This window comes from Agrilus planipennis, unplaced genomic scaffold (genome assembly GCF_000699045.2).
Source record: "Agrilus planipennis isolate EAB-ADULT unplaced genomic scaffold, Apla_2.0 scaffold3, whole genome shotgun sequence".
NCBI lineage: Eukaryota > Metazoa > Arthropoda > Insecta > Coleoptera > Buprestidae > Agrilus > Agrilus planipennis.
Genome location: NW_020442460.1, coordinates 1,977,450 through 1,996,578, shown reverse-complemented (window position 1 = coordinate 1,996,578; position 19,129 = coordinate 1,977,450). Strand labels below are relative to the sequence as shown.

Sequence of the window (19,129 nt, the reverse complement as noted above, 5' to 3'; positions counted from 1 at the left end):
AAAAGAACAGGAACGCTTGTTAATACCTAATATAGGTTGTTTTTAGATAGGTACCTGGACCTAACAAAAGTTTGAACACCTTTATGATTATCGCGAAGATGTGTCAATATCTTGCCAGAAACGGCAATGTCGGGCTATGAAGACAATAGTCAAATTTTAATACGAATGATGAAATCTCTCACTGATATAATTTTTAGTATGTCTATTCCCATTAATTTGAGGTTATCTGTAGTAGGTAAAGTTATAGGGTTGTTCGGAAAGTCATTTCGTTTTTTTTTTGTGGAAATGAAAGACAGTTTTCGTATAATAAACAAATACTTTATTAAATTATATATTGACCGTTCTGGTCCAACACCTTTTGCCATCTTTCTGGTAGTAGCATAATTCCACGCTCATAAAATTTTTGGTCTTTGCTGGCAAAAAACTGATCGAGGAGGTTTTTGACCTCCTCATTTGAGGTGAAGGTTTTACCGTCTAAAAAATTTTGGAGTGACCGGAACAAATAATAATCCGATGGTGCCAGGTCTGGAGAATATGGTGGGTGTAGCATTGTATCCCATTCAAGCTGTAAAAGCTTTTGGCGAGTGACCAAACTTGTGTGAGGTCTCGCGTTGTCTTGGTGAAACACTACACCTTTCCTGTTGATTAGTTCTGACCTTTTCTGTTGAAGTGCATCATTCAGTTTGTCCAGCTGATGACAGTAGACTTCCGAATTAATCGTTGTGTTATCCGGTAAAAGCTCAAAAAAAACGATTCCTTTAAAATCCCACCAAACAGACAGCATCACCTTTTTTTGGTGAATATCGGCTTTGGAAATGGTTTGAGCCGGTTCATCTTTTTTGCTCCATGACCTCTTGCGTTTGACGTTGTTGTATACAACCCATTTTTCGTCCCCAGTGATGATGCGCTTCAAAAACGGATCATTTTCGTGACGTTTGAGAAGCGAATCGCAGACGTCAATGCGGCGACACAGATTTCTCTCTGTGAGAACATGGGGAACCCATACATCGAGCTTCGAGGATAATCCCAGGCCTTTCAAGTGGTCATAAACTGTTGAATTTGATAAATTTAACCTCAATCCGATCTCACGTGTTGTTATTCGCCGGTTCACATCAACTAATGCCTTTATCGCGTCTTTATCAGCTTCAACCGGCCTTCCCGAACGTGGTGCATCTTCGACATCAAAATTGCCGGATCGAAATTTAGCGAACCAGTTCTGGCACTGGCGTACTGTCAACACACCTTCTCCATACACATCAGTCAATTTCTTTCTGGCTTGAACAGCATTTTTACCCTTTCTGTAGTAAAACAGTAAGATATGTCGAAAATGCTGCTTATCGCTCTCCATATTTAAATGGGCACCAACCAAAAACTACTGCGTAGAATTAATTGGAATTTTTCACACACAAGCCTTGCTATATGAGCTCTCAAAGCATATAAAAATTATACGGCTTAAATGTGAAGTTGGGTGCAAAAGAATACAATTAAATCCTCTGTCGGGAAAAAACGAAATGACTTTCCCAACAACTCTATAATTCAAAAATTAATTCACCAAGTTTCACATTGTCAATGTCTGTATGAAGAACAAGTCCATTTTCAATGTGTTTGTAGTAATTATGAGGGGAGTCTTCTTTAGTTTATTTATTTACTACGGCGCCCTTTATATTCTTCTTAAAACGGACAAGATGTGGATTAGTTTTAAGTTTTGTGATTTTAAATTTGGATTTTGAAGTTCTAATCTAAAGGTTTTTTCTGTACTTATCATGAACCTTCTTCCTGATCAAAAAAAACATTGATTAATTGTCAAAATTTTATGTAAGGGATCTTATATTTGTGATACACGTAAATGCCTAAACAATTCCCATAAGAATCAGCGTTTCGTATCTGTCTTGGTGTAAAGCCATTATCCTTTTTTCATTTTGTACCTAGTCAAGAATTAATACATTTGATGTTTGGTCGTCGGCGAAATTAATCCTGAAAGGAACATGCCAGAGCACTCGGATGTGAGCTTTGGGTATGAAATAAAAACTGGTGCATGCCATCACACTCATTCATAGCATGCCCACGTAACCTACACCAGAAGGATAGAAACATTTGGCTCGTCCGCATTGTAAGTGTCAACATTATAAAGATCTCATCATTCCTTTTGCCACCGAAAATCCTTAGAATGTGCCAGTTCGAATGTACATGTAGAGAGCCTCGAGTTAATGGGCCACATTCTTCATTCACAGGTAGCTTCGGTGGCATCGTGATGTCTTTATGTCCTAACGCCTTTTGTCAATCGCCGACCTGGAGTTTAACACACCAGGTGATTATTATAGCAGACAGACTTAAACCGGTAGCTCGCTTATTTTAACAAAAAGAAGTCTGTGATTAGTTGAAATCGTAAAATTTGAAATCCGACAACAATTGACGCAGTTGAATCCTCCTAAACTTTTACGATTAAAAACTTCATTCTCGCTACTAAATTTCGAAAAATATTTCTTTGGAGGAAAATCTTTCATCAAAGTTTTTCCCTTCTACCTTTGATAATTGGCAATTTTCCAGGTTTCGACATCGTTACAGAGAGAAACTTTTTGTGCACCAATTTTACGGTGCTTTTATTCCTACTTGTGAAGTGGTAAGATAGAATCACGTCTCATTTGTACTGCACATTTTGGCCCTCCACCCTGGACCATCAGTCATAAATGTTCAGGGATGCTTACACAGGAGTCAGCTGCAGATTTTCCGCATGATTTCCAAACCTTTTCTTTGTCGATTTTCCACGTTATGCGCAATTTTGCTGAAGCACGTTTTCTCGAATCCCCTACATCTTCTAAAGCAAATCCCGTTCTAACGTGGATCCAGATTATCATCCGATATCCAGAGATTATTGATTACTGATAAATTCTACCATTTTTGAATTGACTTCCTTCGAAAAAAAAAAGTACCAAAAATTAAGGAAAGGACTGGATTATAAATATGAAGGTGTAGGGTCCTTTTACCAAAATTAATTGAGATTAATGTAACATTGTTGCCCATAGTAGTGGCAGAATTGAATTGTTCTACAAAAATTAAGTATGTTCAGTTTAATTAGTTATAACCCCAATTTTATATGGGTATTTAATTCGTCACAATGGCCATCTGTTAATAAAGACGTGAAACTTTAACGAGGTTGAGTGCATTCGAGTTTTATCGACTCGACGTAAGCAGTCGCCGTTAGAATAGAAACGCTCAGGTGAGCACAGGTGACGTTCCGCTGAATAACAGGTAAAGGTAAAGCAAACAACGTAACTCGACGGAGTAAGTTCAGATGGCGTTAGTAATCCTAAATATACTTATTTTTAGAAAAGGATGTTATACAGTTTCGTATCATTATGTCATCAAAAATTAAGGGTAAACCCAAAAAACACTATTTTAATATATTATTCCTTATGAATATTTGGAAATTTATTATGCAACTGACAACTTCTGGAGAAGACTCCAGTTTTTTAAGAAATGTCCTTGTTCTGTTCGTACATAATAGGACAATTGAACCCACTCCATTAAGAGTACATTCGGAAGTACCGTCAATTAAATGTACCATCGGTAGTTATATATAGTTCTTTATATCAATAACATAGGTATTTGTTACCGGTTATATTTCTATTGTTAAAATTGTAGTTGGTAGAGAAATCAGAGGTGTAATTATTATCCTTTTAGTATTAAGAATTTAGTGCAACAATCTCCCTGAAAGCAACTAGTTAAAATTGTAAATATTCATGGTTCTTTCTTGTATAATACACTTGTTTGAATTTATTCATATAGGAGAAAAAATTGATGAAAGTGATTATCCGAAAATAACTGACTTCATCCGACAGTTTCATTCAGAGACATATTAGGAAGTTTAGGAGGGGTAGAGATAGATTACTGCTCCCAAATAGCTAAGGATGTGGGATGTTCTAGTTTTAGGGAAAATGTGAAGTATAGCTCAGGATAGGAAAGAGTGGAGGTGCGTGTCTTAGGACTGACGACCTTATTATGACGATGGTTTCATTGTTTACATAAACCTCTCTCTCAGGGTTTTCTTATATTACCAAATGGTTCTCCTAAGGTACCTCAAATAATCTTCAACATCTAAATATTATATAAAAGTTGGAATTTTAAACTCGACATTATAATCATGAGTAGCTCAAAGCAGGATTCAGTTTAACGAGTTATTAATATTTGCTTTTAGTTAGACTTTCCAATCATTGCATTATTATAAATAAACCGCTTCGATTTTAATCGATCCAATTCTATCCTAATTAATGATGTCAATGACAGATTTGCAATGCATAAACGTCAAGTATGTATGTATTATGCGTAATGTAGCCAATAGGCGATCAAGTAATAAGCAATAATGGACAAGTAGGTATCTAAGTTGGCCGTCTCTTGTATCACGCTAGCGCGTACGTATCAACATAGGCGCTGCGCTTTTATTAGATCTTTTTTTCTCAAGTGCTCCAGTCCCGCTTATCGCTTATCGATATCTGCGCCAAAAACGAGGAAGTGACCAGCTGTCAAGTGAACTGCAACGTTTAGTAGTTAGCATGATATCCTAGGAGAGTGTCAGTTACAAAAAAATTAAACCCTCTACCGGTTATGAAACGGCATTGCGTCCACTGCTCAACGTGATTTTTCGAAATTGTCCGTCAGTGTTAAGGGAAAGTTATAATGGAAAGTAGAACGACTAAAAAACCATTAACTTATTCTGTCGCTTTGTTTCCAATAAGTTCTACTAACGGTAATCTCTTACCACATTCCCAAATAAATAAATTGGTCTGTACATATTGTTTTATTACCTTTACTGTTGTTGTAAAGCAAGGAATATCATAGAAAAATGACACTTAATTGATACCATCTGTAAACAACAGCTTTTTAGTTTTAAATAAACTGTAGAGGGTAACACTAGGTGATATTTCAGATGTTTCGTTTTCCTATAATCAAACCAAATAAAATAATATACAAAGTTGTAAGGCTTCTTCTACTTCCTTTCACTTAAGCTTGAGCCTGTTCTTCGTTGGTGGTGTCTATTCAGGGTGCAAATTATCACTTCATTTTTTCTTGGTTTTTCTATTTGGCTAATACGCATATATAAAGATTCGTATTAGCAGTGGCAGTTATCTGACCTTGTTCTACTTACAGCAGGCCCATATTCAAAACACTCTTTACCGGGGCTAATGNACAAGTAAAATATCTACTGAGAGTTAAAAGGAATAGGGTATGTTAAATACGAAAAATCAAATAAACCTATGTGTCTTACATTTGTCAAAATTGGCGGCAAAACTATGGGTTTATTCCAAATTCTTATTAGTCCTTTTGATTTACCCTTCTGCTAATACCCGATGTGAATTCATGGATGTTTCAATCCAGTATAACATTGTTTACCTTCTAACTTCTAACACTGTCATGTGTTATAATATATAGCCAATTTATAGTAATTTAAGTAAAATTCGATGAAAAAAATATTTTTAAGCGGGTGGAGGTGGGGGATCGAAAGAGGGTGGTCACTTGAACAAAGCCCGATAACCTAACCTAACCTAATCTAACCTACCCTATTGATAAATAATGTTTTATATAACTTTCTCAATATTTTTATGTATTTTTCATTAGTTTTACCTTTGGATATTGTTTAATAATGACTAGAATAAATATTTACATGCCTAGAAATGTATAAAAATTGGCATATTTATTAACTTTGAACCCCCATAACTTTTTATGGGGGTGAGACCGCTACGAACTTTTTATAGCACAGTGATGGGGGAGACTTCTTCTTTCGATACCCGCCACCCCACCCCCGAAGGTGACCTTTACCAATGTTACTGACGGAACATTACTAAAATTCATGGATGCCCCAGAATTGTGCATGAAGGAGGGTGCATCCAGAAAGACTACTGTCCATGGATAATGACTTTCGTGGATTTTCAATAAAAAAGGAAGAATGATCCCGTATCAGATATGCCATACAAATTTGTTAAATTTATTACTTTTTTAAAAAAGAATATTTGGATTTGGATGCTACATTAGTCTGTATTATCGCAGAAAACTGCAGAATAGTAAAATAAAAACGGTGAAATTCTGATGTAAATCGCACCAAGATTGAGATATACATGCATACGGTAAATATGTTTCATGTACCTACCGCCACCTTCTATGTTATGAAATCCACCATCGCAGTAAACGGTTAATATTGCGATGTCCGCAGCAGCGTTGTCGCCAGCGCAGCGCGCGCTACTACATACGACTCGATCTGGTTTCCTGTATGAATTACTAATTGTACTTTCTACGGTCTTAGTAAATAAGAGGCGGACCTCCCGTTTCGCTCTTGAACATATGAATTATTTAATTAGTTGCATTAATTGACATTTGCGCTTGTCTGTTAGCTATATCGGTCCGTTTGCGTCCAACTTTTAATACTCTTCGCCCATATAGTCGTTCTCTGCAGGAGGTTAGACATGTAAGGCACGATCAACAATCGGTCGCTGTTAATTATTGACTAAAGAGACACCTTCAATACGTGTTTGTCGACGTAATGAACAAGAAACTTGCACTCTAACAAATCTGCGCATATTAACATCATTGCCTGATAGATATTAAGAAATGTTTCAGGTGAAACATTTGCAACAAATAATAGATAATTGCGCAAAACAGGAACAGAGTACCTTTAAAAATAATTAATTCACGTGTTAATTAAATCGCGAAATCTAATATGATCACCAGCTGTTTGCGTAAGCATAAGCAGCCCCTTGATGTGTCGGAGTCACTGTTGAATCCTAGATCCCGAGGTGATCTCTGACGTTCACTCTTAAAACTAAGGTCATCTCCAATGATCCCATTAAATGTGGGAGAAGGCCGAAGTAGTAGACGTTCACATGAAAGGGACCTCGTCCATTACAGTAATTGAAGTGAGCCAGAATCGACGTGAGTCTCAAGGGTCAGACGAAAAGGGGACGATTTCATGAACTGGAGATGGCTTACCAGTGTCGAAATGTATGGAGAGTCCGACTACCCCAGATGGGAAATCTTCCTGCCTGCTCGTCCGTTTGAATTTGGGATTCGTTGTGCGTGTGGTTACACCCCTCATATTGTGAGAAAGGAGTAGTCACCTTGGCAGGCGTGCGCCGCTTATTCACTCTAGAACCAAGCTGCTAATCCTAGTAGAGACTAGATAAGTCCCAACCGCTCCTAGAGTTCTAGAGGGTCTTGCTCGGCTCCTAGGAGAATCCTCCTTCGGCTATCGTTGATTGAGCGTGCGTCAATCCTGCGCCCATGTGGCCGTGATGGACTAACTTTTAGAATAGGAATCCCCATGTTAATTAAAATGAACCGAAGATAACCCGCCAGATATGTCGATAATTAGCAACTGCTCTGGTACATCATCACATTTTATACCTTGCACCGTTCCGAATAGCACCACCATCTACCGTCGACAATGGGACCGGAATGCGTCACGTGGTTGATAAGTGTAAAAAAAGGTTCCAACTTTAAGAAACTGGATTTTTTTTTGAAGTGTCATCATTCGAAACTTCAATATTTCAATAGCATAACTAATATTGTTAAATAATGTATCTATTTATTTGTATTTTTGTTTTGCAATTTACATACCTATCTGATAGAAGGGGGTAGGATTTGTTAAAATATGGATCAGAGTGGGTTAAGGTCTCCTTATCTGCTCCATCACTAGCGTTTATATGCAAATTCATTCTCACAAATACTTGTCTTCTATTATGCACTATTTTTTGTTTTTGACATTTTTAAATGAAGAATTTATAGTTTGTCGGTTGTATTTGTCTGTTTTTCTATAATTACTGAAAGCTGCCTTTGTACAGAACGAAACTGCAATTACAGCGACTTATCAGCAAGCCCACTTCTTTCGTTATTTATAACTTTAAGGTGTTCAATAAAAATTCCCATAAATAATTCGGGTTTGAAACCCACAAGAGACGCATGCTTCGCTTTTGCATCGTAAACCTCCGTTATTTATGGATTTAATGTGCCTCTAAATCGAATGAGCGAATAATAGGTTCATTGTTTACGATTCATCTTCATTTAGAAATGACACGTAATCCTTAATTTTTCGCCGAAAATAATTCGGTTCGCGTAATCAATTTTCTTCTTATGCGGATTCAATTTCACTCGTGTTTAACGCGTTATTCAGTAAACAGTACGCATTATTCAGAAGCCCGTGGAAACAGTGGAACATTTTATGTGGGAAACTGCATTGTTTATGTCTTTAGGCTAACTGAAAACGATCGGAAATAAAAGTCCAAGTTATCTTAACGAAAATGCCATACACCCAATTACAAACACCTTTTCTCATCATCATAAGGTCGTCAGTCCTAAGACTGATTGAACACGCACCTCCACTCTTTCCTATCCTGAGCTAATCTTCGCATTTCTCTAAAACTATAACATCCTGCACATGCATCAGTATAAGCCTTAACTATTTGCAGAAAGTAATCTAATCTAGGTCTACCTCTACTCCTCGTTACTCCTGTTTCTGCCTCTAATATGTCTCTGACTAGACCTTCATGCATGAGAATGTGTCCTACCAACCTATCTCGCCCAGTTTTTATTGATTTCCATAGAGTCCTCTGTTCTCCTATTTTTTCTAATTGCTCTTCATTTCTAACCTTCTGTAACCATGGTATTCTCGTCATTCGCCTGTAACACCACATTTCGAACGCTTCTAACCTTTTGTTTTCCGTCGGCGCCCACCGTCCATGTTTCGCACCCGTACAGCTCCGCGCTTCAAACATAAACCTTTAACAATCTTTTTCAAATTTCTAAATTAATCGTTCGCGAGCATAGAAGTGACTTATTTTTATTGAAGGCGACTCGACCCTGCACTATCCTCTGCTTTATATCCCTACTATTACTTGATAATATAAGACATTGTCCCTTTAACAATCTTTTTCGAATTTNAAAATGCCATACACCCAATTACAAACACCTTTTCTCATCATCATAAGGTCGTCAGTCCTAAGACTGATTGTACACGCACCTCCACTCTTTCCTATCCTGAGCTAATCTTCGCATTTCTCTAAAACTATTGCATCAGTATAATCCTTAACTATTTACAGAAAGTAATCTAATCTAGGTCTATATCTACTCCTCGTTACTCCTGTTTCTACCTCTAATATGTCTCTGACTGGACATTCATGCCTGAGAAGGTGTCCTACCAACCTATCTCGCCTATTTCTTATTGACTTTCGTAGAATCCTCTGCTCTCTTATTCCTTCTAATACCCCTTCATTTCCAACCTTCTGTAACTACGGTACACCACATTTCGAATGCTTCTAACCTTTTGTTTTCCGCCGGCGCCCGCCGTCCATGTTTCGCACCCATACAGCTCCGCGCTCCAAACATACACCTTTAACAATCTTTTTCGAATTTCTAAATTAATCGTTTGCGAGCCTAGAAGTGACTTCTTTTTATTGAAGGCGACTCGACCCTGCTCTATCCTCTGCTTTATATCCCTACTATTACTTGATAATATAAGACATTGTCCCTTTAACAATCTTTTTCGAATTTATATTGTATTATTCTATTTTTTCGTTTCCTATCTTTAAACGGTAGAATTATGATTCGGAGTGGAAGACCGTGGTCTAAATGAACTGGTACTCATAATTCTACCAAAGCACTTGTTTTTAAGGAATGCTTCAAAAGAAATACAAAGAATTAACATTAATTCACGGTGTATGGTATAAGATCTATTGCAAATTATATTACTCACATTCATGAATTTTTATTGCACCTACTGATGATAATTGAAATTGGTCTTCACATTTTTTAGTGGTGCATTTTCTTGTAGGAATCCATGCATCAGTATAATCCTGAGATTTGATACAGAATAATAAAACCTATATGAGCAAAATCAATTTCCGATGTCTTGAATCTTATCCCTATTTCTAAAAGGATTTCTAAACATTTGTGAGTCATCATCATGACAGGGTCGTTATTTCGACACTTCCACTTCTTTGAATCTTGAGTCAGTCTTCGCAATTCTCGAAAACTAGAACTTCGTGCAAATAGTAACCTAATCTAGGTTTTTCTCTGTCCTTCCTTACTCCATTTTCTACTTGTTAGAGTTGTTAAAGTAGAGCATGCAAAAAATAATAATAGTTCCTGAATGATTTTCCCCTATTTTATTATATATCCATGATACGTGCTAGGCGATGACTTCGACCAATTGATCATTGATATTAATGTTGGTTGATGTTGATTGCCTTCTTTGGCGCGTCTAAATGTTACCATTGAATGTTTCTCCCTCGTTTGTAATCGAACCACGTGCAAGATGAATCTAGAAAGGCGTCGCTAGTTTCCGCCCCGGCTAATAAATGCCTCGAAGGTATCCATCGTTCCGAGAGGAGTGAATGAAGTTACAGTCGACGAAGCTGAACTGCGACATAAAAATTGAATCTAAGTGTGCCGCGGCTGGCCGTGCCGTTATCAATTATCACCCTCTCGGCGTTCACGACGATGCGCCCAAGTCATGCTTCAAAGCGCACCCCGCACCGCACGGATTTTCTCAACTTTCTTACCCCGGTTCTAACGATTTCGCTTTCTTCGATCTGCGAAAACACTGAACACTACATAACTGAAGCATATGCAATATGCATAGATTTGTATGTAAACTCGAAAAGCATTTTATTTTCACCTTTTTTCCATTTTATATTGGTTCTTTATGTCATCCGAAACTGCCTGCGTTTCCGCATAGTTATAAGCTACTCATTAGGCAGTAACGTAATTTAAAGGACGATGAGATCTAATTATTTCTATGATAACACTTGACAAAAGACGGGAAATATAAGGGAAAATAGTGAAAGCAATTGAGGAAATAGAGTCAGAACCAGGGCTGGATTTGGGGGCGACGACTTCGGTTTCAGTCTTAGGTAAGGATGTTACAGTATACATTGACAAAGCTACGACCAAAACGGTGAATAGACAATTTAGATAAGCTTCTTCCTCATTTTTTATATTATATTTAGAAATTGAACAAATATTCCAAAACTGATTCGGATGTAAAGGTCTTGGTCGGTTGGAGTTGCTTCCTGGCACGAGTCAGAGTCCTTAATCAAGACAGCGTCAGTTCACCAACTGGGCGCAACAACCTTTACCAATTTGTCAAATACTGTTAAATTCATACTTGGAGAAGAAAGAAGCAAACTGGAGAACCATACGAGGATTATGCATGCAGTTGGTCACCAACTGGGCGCAAAAACCTTGACCAATTTGACAAATTCTGTTAAATTCATACCTGGAGAAGAAAGATGCAAACTGAGGATCCATACGAGGATTATGCTTGCAGTTGGTCACCAACTGGGCGCAAAACCCTTTACCAATTTGTCAAATACTGTTAAAGTCATACTTGGAGAAGAAAGAAGCAAACTGAAGATCCATACGAGGTTTATGCTTGCAGTTGGAAGAAATAAATGCGTTGATTTTGTTCAACTTGGAATATTCAGTGGAGGTACCAATGCGATACAATTGATTGTCAGAGAATCTTTTGGGTAGTTGTGATAAAAATCCTAATAATACTGCGAAGACAAACCTCCCATCTGAAAAATCTGATATGATTGATAAATGAATTAATTTCAATGTGGCAAATTCTGAGTTCTGTTGTTGAAGTGATGCAAGTATTTTCGTTTTCTTAAGATGCTTTTTGTGTTCAGGTAAGCGTTTCAGATCAACGTACAGCGGTTATTTAATGACTAATAAAAACCCCAGATTTACGAGTACAACAGAACGCATGAGCCCGTCGTCGCTGATATCGGCACACCGCCGTCTCCGTGTATCGTGTAACAACTATGAGGACTCCAAACGGACTGGTTTTGCTGTTTCGGTTTTCGAAAAGCCGTTCATTCTCGTCTTACGATTGCTCTTTCGTCTCGCAAAACAAATGAGAGATAGGCCTTCGCGGCCGACTAGATTGTAATCGTAGAGCACAAGCAGGCATCGGCATTAGGGCGTTGGTCAACCCGCCGCCGTAACTCCTGCTGGTGCGAGCTTGCGATTTATGAACAACTCTCGCGAACAAGAACCAATAGTCATTACTATTAAGCCTACATTAACCGATTTTTTGATCGCTGGGGCATGGTCGGGTTCGTTTTTCATACGGTCAGACATTTCATACACTCCTCAAGAACGTTTCAACAAAAGCTCATAAACAAATTAAGTACCTATCAATGGCCGGATCTATTCCGGTAATAATGTAGATACATATGTACATAGTTTCAACACTTTTGATTTTCATCAAGATTGGATAATCTTTTTTAGATAATCAATTGCTGAATATTAATGACTTCATAAGGGCGGCCAGGACGTGGATTTGAAAGGACAATTGCATTGACTAAAAACAGAACTCGGACTGCCCGTGTGGCAGGTAACCATCTTATCGTTCGACCATTACTATTTCTCGTAATCATATGAAACGTCTAATCACAAAACAATCTTCCACTTCCAAGCCCTCACATCTCCACTAATCGAAGAATCTCTTCCTTGATAATCATCATCATAAGTTCGTCAGTCCTAAGACTGGTTGAACACGCACTTCCACTTGTTCCTATCCTGAACTAATCTTCGCATTTTTCTAGAACTAGAACATCACGCATTCTTAATTATTTGTGAACAGTAATCTAATCTAGGTCTACCTCTACTCCACTTAACTCCAATTTCTACCTCTAATATGTCTCTGACTTGATCTTCATGCCTGAGAAGGTCTCCTACCAACGTATGTCGTTTATTTCTTATTGACTTCCATAGAATCCTTTGTTCTCCTATTCTTTGTAATACTTCTTCATTTCTAACCTTCTCTATCCACGGTATTCTCATCATTCGCCTGTAACACCACATTTCGGACGCTTGTATAACCTATTCTTTTCTGCCGCGCCCCTCGTCCACGTTTTTTCCAAACTTCTAAATTAACCGTTCGCGAGCATAGAAGTGACTTCTTTTTATTGAATACAACTCGAGCCAGCGCTGTCTTCTGCTTTATATCCTTACTACTACATAATAATAACACTAAAATAGAAGTGTCTATCTAACCAACCGTGGAACATTTTACAATTAAAACAGTGGTATGAAACTAAACCCTACAAACCTCAAAATACTTTGATGTTTAGGTATCTAATATTTCAGTTCTTCCCGTCTATACCTTATACGAGTAGATAGGCGGACGATGATCATATTGACAAATTAGTAAAGGCTTTCGCCAGTAGGTGAACTGATGCTGTCCTGACTCGGTGTTAAGGATCGTCATCGATTGTAATTGTTCCTAACGTTTCCCTAGCATGAGTGGCGAGCTTCTTCAGAAGTCCTTCCATCTCCGATGGTAGATGTGGAGACTCCAGGAGATGGAACGATATGTGAAGAAGCAAGCTCGCCACTCGTGCTAAGGAAACGTTAAGAAGCAACTTCAACCGAGGACAGCATTTAGACCCGAATAAGGACATCAGATGCTTGATATCGTTTCATAACGGTACGATTACGCAAGCAAGTTTTACCATTATTGGAAAAGATTCGCTATCCATTCTTGACAAATCTCGCCGTCAGTGTATATTAGATTTAAATAAAAAATTGTTTATATATGCGCATACATGCATTTGTGTATACAGCATTGACTCGACTGATATTCGGTTTTGTAATTAGATAAAGCTTTTATTGAAACCGCGTGCGGCGTGTGGAACGGCTTATCTTAAGGTGTTCTTATGGTGGCCGTAGCACACAGAAGTTAAGGAAGATAAATTGTGGGCATAACCTTTCCATAAATTAAACGGCCACTTAGGCAGCTCGTGAAGAATTTGCATAAACACGGGCGCGGACAACTATTTAAATCATCGGTATCAGTAATTCCGCCATCGGGTGATAGAGAGCCTCGTCTGTTCTTTACTCAAAAATAAATTGTTCTTCTACAGCCAATAACCACTTTTATCACACGTAGCTAAGCAAGAGACACGGCTTTTTGTTTTTGGTATCTAAAAGTGATAAGTTGGAACCGCAGATATAAAGCAGTTGAAACCGATTTGAAAAATCCGTTTGATAATAAATCTGAGATTTTTGAAAGTGCAGCAAGAAAAATCTGCAGATCGGAAAGTTTTCCAAGTTTTTTGTTAGCTTTAATTTCGCTTAAAGCGCATCCTAAGTCATGTTCCACATTTAGAAAGATTTTGGTCTTTGTTTTCAGTGTATGAAAAACCACTCTCACATTTATAGGTGGTGGCAAAGGGTATTCACATTTTTAAAACTCTGTTAGCTAGAGCAGGATATTCGGCACCAGCTTTTCGCCATAATCATAACTTTGAAATTCTACTCTGCAAGTAGTATTCTGGCGTAGTCCAAGATATTCCACTTTAACCGCCAGCTCTTCATCTTTAATAATGTCATCATCCGTAGTAAATGGTCTTAATGTCCAAGAACTGGACTGACGATTATCCATATCCGGAAAATATTGATTCAGCGAGTTTATTGCTGCAGATAAATGCCGAACCACAGAATTTTCAAATGTGATCTTGCTTGGTTCAATATTTACCAATTGTGCATACAGTTGTATAAACATTGACACATCTATAATTTTATATTTTTAATATTTAGCTACGTATTTTACGTCTTAATTATTAGGTTCTTTGTTTCCCCCATAGAATAATTGATTTACCCCGCGGGGGTAATTACCCTCAGGTTCGGAATCACTGCTTTATAGCTTTACTAGTGACCCGCCCCAGCATCGCACGGGTGCAACATACTAAATATACTACAGAATGTCTTCATATGCAACATTCACAGTTTTTTTGTCATTAGAGAATACAAACCGGCCTCCCGGCCGGTACCGCCGCAACCGCTATGTCCCTGCATTTTAAATCTGTAATATCTTCGAAAATATTCATTTAAATTACATGTTGTAAAGGGCCATATTGATCTATATTAAATGCACAATGTATTTAAGGTACTTAATTGGATAAGAATTAATTTTGTATTGCCTACAATCGCTTCGTAAATAAGTCATTATTTCTCATAAAAAGTAAAGGATAAAAATGGTTATTGTGGGTTATCCCTAAGAGATAGACATATACCATCCCGAACTTTTTTGTAGACCCTTTTAAGATGTATAATATTGTAGTACATTATTTTGATCTATCTCGTAGGGTTCCGCCAGCGTTTGCAATGTAAGTGCAAAAAATGTGTTTATTCATGACATCACATTAGAAACCTCTAAAATTATCAGTGTTTCCCTACTATATAATGCATGTATTATACATACAAACCTTCCTCTTGAATCACTATATCTTTTAAAAAAAACCGCATCAAAATCCGTTGCCTAGTTTTAAAGATTTAAGCATACATAAGGACAGACAGCGGGAAAGCGACTTTGTTTTATACTATGTAGTGATAATGCGCATCCCACTCTATCTTTATGGGGTAAGCTTTTTTTTAACCCAACAAATTTGATTGCGCTTGTGCCATTCTATAAACATTTTCCTCCAAAAACGATTGCGTAATGCTTTAAGCATATTAATATGTTGAATGGATTATTAATTGTTGATTTTGTGGATTTAATGCCGTACAGTTAAATAAAGGCCTTTCATAATAATAATTGTGATTCCCGTCTCGCGGAGAAAGTACGAAAAATTTCTAAAATAAATTGGCTCTTTATGGTTCTTATCTTGATGTTTTGCTAAAAACGAAAAGAAAAGAAGAAACATCAGTAGGTACCTGTCAATTTGACTTAATGGTCTCCGAGAGTGTAAAGTCCTCCGCTCCGTTGTTGATACTGCAGTTGTACGAAATATAAAGGGGCATTGGACAATTTCACCGCGAATGACCGCAATTCGGGTATGAGAATAATTAAGAGCATTGGACGCATATTGTACGTTTAAACGCACTTTAAATTATTAATTGTAATGCCATCGGAGCCGCTTTTTGAAATTTATTTTTTAATTCGCATTAAGGTTCAAACTTTCGTGAGAGGAATAATACTGGCGAGCTCCTTTCAAAAAGGATCGAAAAAAAAAAAAAAAAGAACAAGCTTATGAAAGTAAAGAGCATCTTGTTTGGTTGGAAATTAAAAATTAATCTTCTTTGTTGGATCGTCGAAGCGGCCATTAGCCTTGGCATTTCGAATTGGCCTTAATAGGGCCCACTTTTTAACGGCAACAATACACTAATCAATTAAAATCATTACCAACCGATGTACCCGATGAAACGTGTTTTTCTAATAATGTAGTACGTCGTTTTGTAAGAGACGAATTGCTCTTTCTTCTATTTACAATTGGTACATGTTTTTTTATGAGTTTACTGTTACATTAATTGCAGCTGTCCATTTTAATTCTGGACTATTTGTCTTTAGAACATTCGTGCACAAAAAATTGGGAGCTAAACAAATTAATCAAGAAATTGATTAGGCAAGAGAAACAAAACTATATCTCTATAAAAACGCTTTAGGTACCTAAGTTCTTGGGCTTTCACAGCCATTATAGATGGTTGTAAATTTTCTTGTACTGTTCGTTTCAAGAAGTTAGAGATATGCCCCTTCCCTTTATTAGGATGCGCCGTAGCATAATTCCAAATTCAATCATATTTGTCCGCGGAGCTCGTTTCTCCAGCGATCATCGAGCGAGAACTAAACAAAAGTGTACAGTACCATTTGCAAAATTATTTAAACTGCCTCGTTAAAATTTAAGAATATGCTTTATTTAAAAGCATATTTAGCCAAAAATAATAACAAGTGAATTAACTTAACGTTCTACACACCTATAAAACTTTTGCTTTGTTTTCTATTGTTAATTTATATACATTTTTGTTTTAAGAAATTGCTAAACATTTTCGTCTAGTACTGTACAGTTCTTGCCGATCTCATAAGACCGCCCATCGAGAGCTCTGCTCGTTCAAGCTTGTTCCAACTATTTCTGTCTTGCTCACGCCTAGTGTGTATTCTTTCTATCTTCGCGCAGATTTAATCAAGGTCACAATTCTAACAATTCGAAATAGACAGTAGCTGTTCTGAAAATTCTTCTTCTTTTTTAACGATCGATTCGTAATTGATGCATCACTAACTGAAAATGTCGTTAATGAATAACACGGAAACAAAAATATTAATAAAACAGTTTAATATTGTTAATTAATTATCTAAGTGATTTGTTTCTATTTCAGGTGCTGACTGGCGAAACTCGAGGGTGGTTAGATGGTTCCCAGTATGTGAACAACTGGCTAAAGTTCATAAGAAGTATTAATAACAAAGAGCATTCTAACGTTAGACATTTTCTGCAATGTGGACAGGTAAGTTAACCCACAGTTATTACCATTGAGTATTTTCAAAAGAAAATTCTTTATAAGTAATTCAATAAACACATTAAGTTAAAACCTTGTTAAGTATCAGTGGGAAAATTAAGTGTTTAATTAAGGACCATTGTTATTATTAATTTCCGACCATGGACAAGAGCAATAGTCTGGTATTGGTGTCCCAAACTGCTTAGATAACACCAAATTCTACAATGACATTGATAAGTTACTAGAAATAGCAGGACAAGTGGGATCATTATAGAATTCAACGTCTTTTGAGACATTAAGGGCTAGTTATAGAGATTCTGGAAGCAGAAACAGGAATAAATATGGGCAAAGAAAGATCTAGCTTAGATTATGGTAGCAAATAACTCCGGAAGACTGGTTCAGGATATGAAAGTTGATATGTTTACTTTTTTATCCTCAAAATTAGGTTTCATGCTACAATTCATATTAATCGTGACAGATAATGACAAGTTCCACAAAGTCATTAGCAATAAGGAGTTACTAGAAATAGCAGGACAGCTAGGGGCGTTATGAAATTCAACTACCTCTGAGACATGAAGGACTAGTTATAGTGCATACTGGGTGCAGAAACAGGAATAATAGGGACAAAGGATGATTTAGGTCAGATTATGATCGCAAATAAGTCGGGAAGTGCCGTTGGTTCAGGATATGAAAGTTGATATGTTTACTTTTTTATCCTCAAAGTTTTCATACTACTACATAATTCAAATTAAACGTGACAGTAACGTTCTTCTTAATACTGCCTTACTTCCGTATTGTAGAACACGCTGTATATGCTTAGATAGTTGTTCATTTTTTTTTTACCATTACAAGCATTACAATGAATCGGCTTGTTATTATATCTTGAACTTTCTACCTGCCAGTCACACCAATTATTGAATTTGACTGGCAGCTATTGCTAAACTGACTTTGGATATGTTAAGTTCGATTCGCGATGCGCCATTGTTATCATAAGTGGGTTAATCGAGACGTTTTAGTTCCTAATGCAAACTGAAAAGCTTCTGTTTTGAAAAGAAAAAGCAGCTACCGAGTAATACATTGAAACTTCAGTTGGATAATTCGACAGCTCAAGGATAACTAATTTCTGATGTTCATTCCGCCGTTTTAAAGATGACAAGTTCGATAGTCTTATAAGATTGCGATTTTTAGGTTATTGATGATGCGTTGTTTTTTACGGGGGCGTTCGAAATGCACTAAAATATCGGAAAAACAGCGTTAACACACATACAATTTAGACATCTTTTCGAAGTGAGTTAGTTTAATATGAAATATTATTCTGAAAATTCATTTTTGAATTTTATACCCATTACACGCTACCTCAAATTAATGAGGGAAAAATTGTTGCTGTTGTCACACCCCCGCCGGGAATCGAACCCGGGCTCTTTGGCTTTACGCGCCAATGCTTTGACCACTAAGCTACGAGAGATGACAACAGCAACAACGACAAACCGTACTTATTAGGTCACAAATCCGTCGAACTAATATATACTATGATTAAACATACATACAATTTTTTTAGACATCTTTTAGAAGTGAGTTAGTTTAATATGAAATATTATTCTGAAAATTCATTTCTTGAATTCTTTTTTTTTTGCCCACTACACACTTCCTCAAATTAATGAGGAAAAATTTGTTGCTGTTGTCACACCCCCGCCGGGAATCGAACCCGGGCTCTTTGGCTTTACGCGCCAATGCTTTGACCACTAAGCTACGAGAGATGACAACAGCAACAACGACAAACCGTACTTATTAGGTCACAAATCCGTCGAACTAATATATACTATGATTAAACATACATACAATTTTTTTAGACATCTTTTAGAAGTGA

At 37.0% G+C, this 19,129-nt stretch overlaps 1 protein-coding gene across 6 annotated transcripts in view; it reads left to right on the top strand.

The window, feature by feature from the left end:
• LOC108742153 (PR domain zinc finger protein 16-like) overlaps positions 1-19,129 on the top strand; it is a 159,201-nt gene that overhangs the window by 106,268 nt on the left and 33,804 nt on the right. For all 6 annotated transcript variants that reach the window (XM_018477224.1, XM_018477220.1, XM_018477227.1 and 3 more), the window contains exon 3: positions 17,146-17,271. In XM_018477224.1, the coding sequence (XP_018332726.1) occupies positions 17,146-17,271 (126 nt within the window). The remainder of the gene's footprint in view (positions 1-17,145; positions 17,272-19,129) is intronic.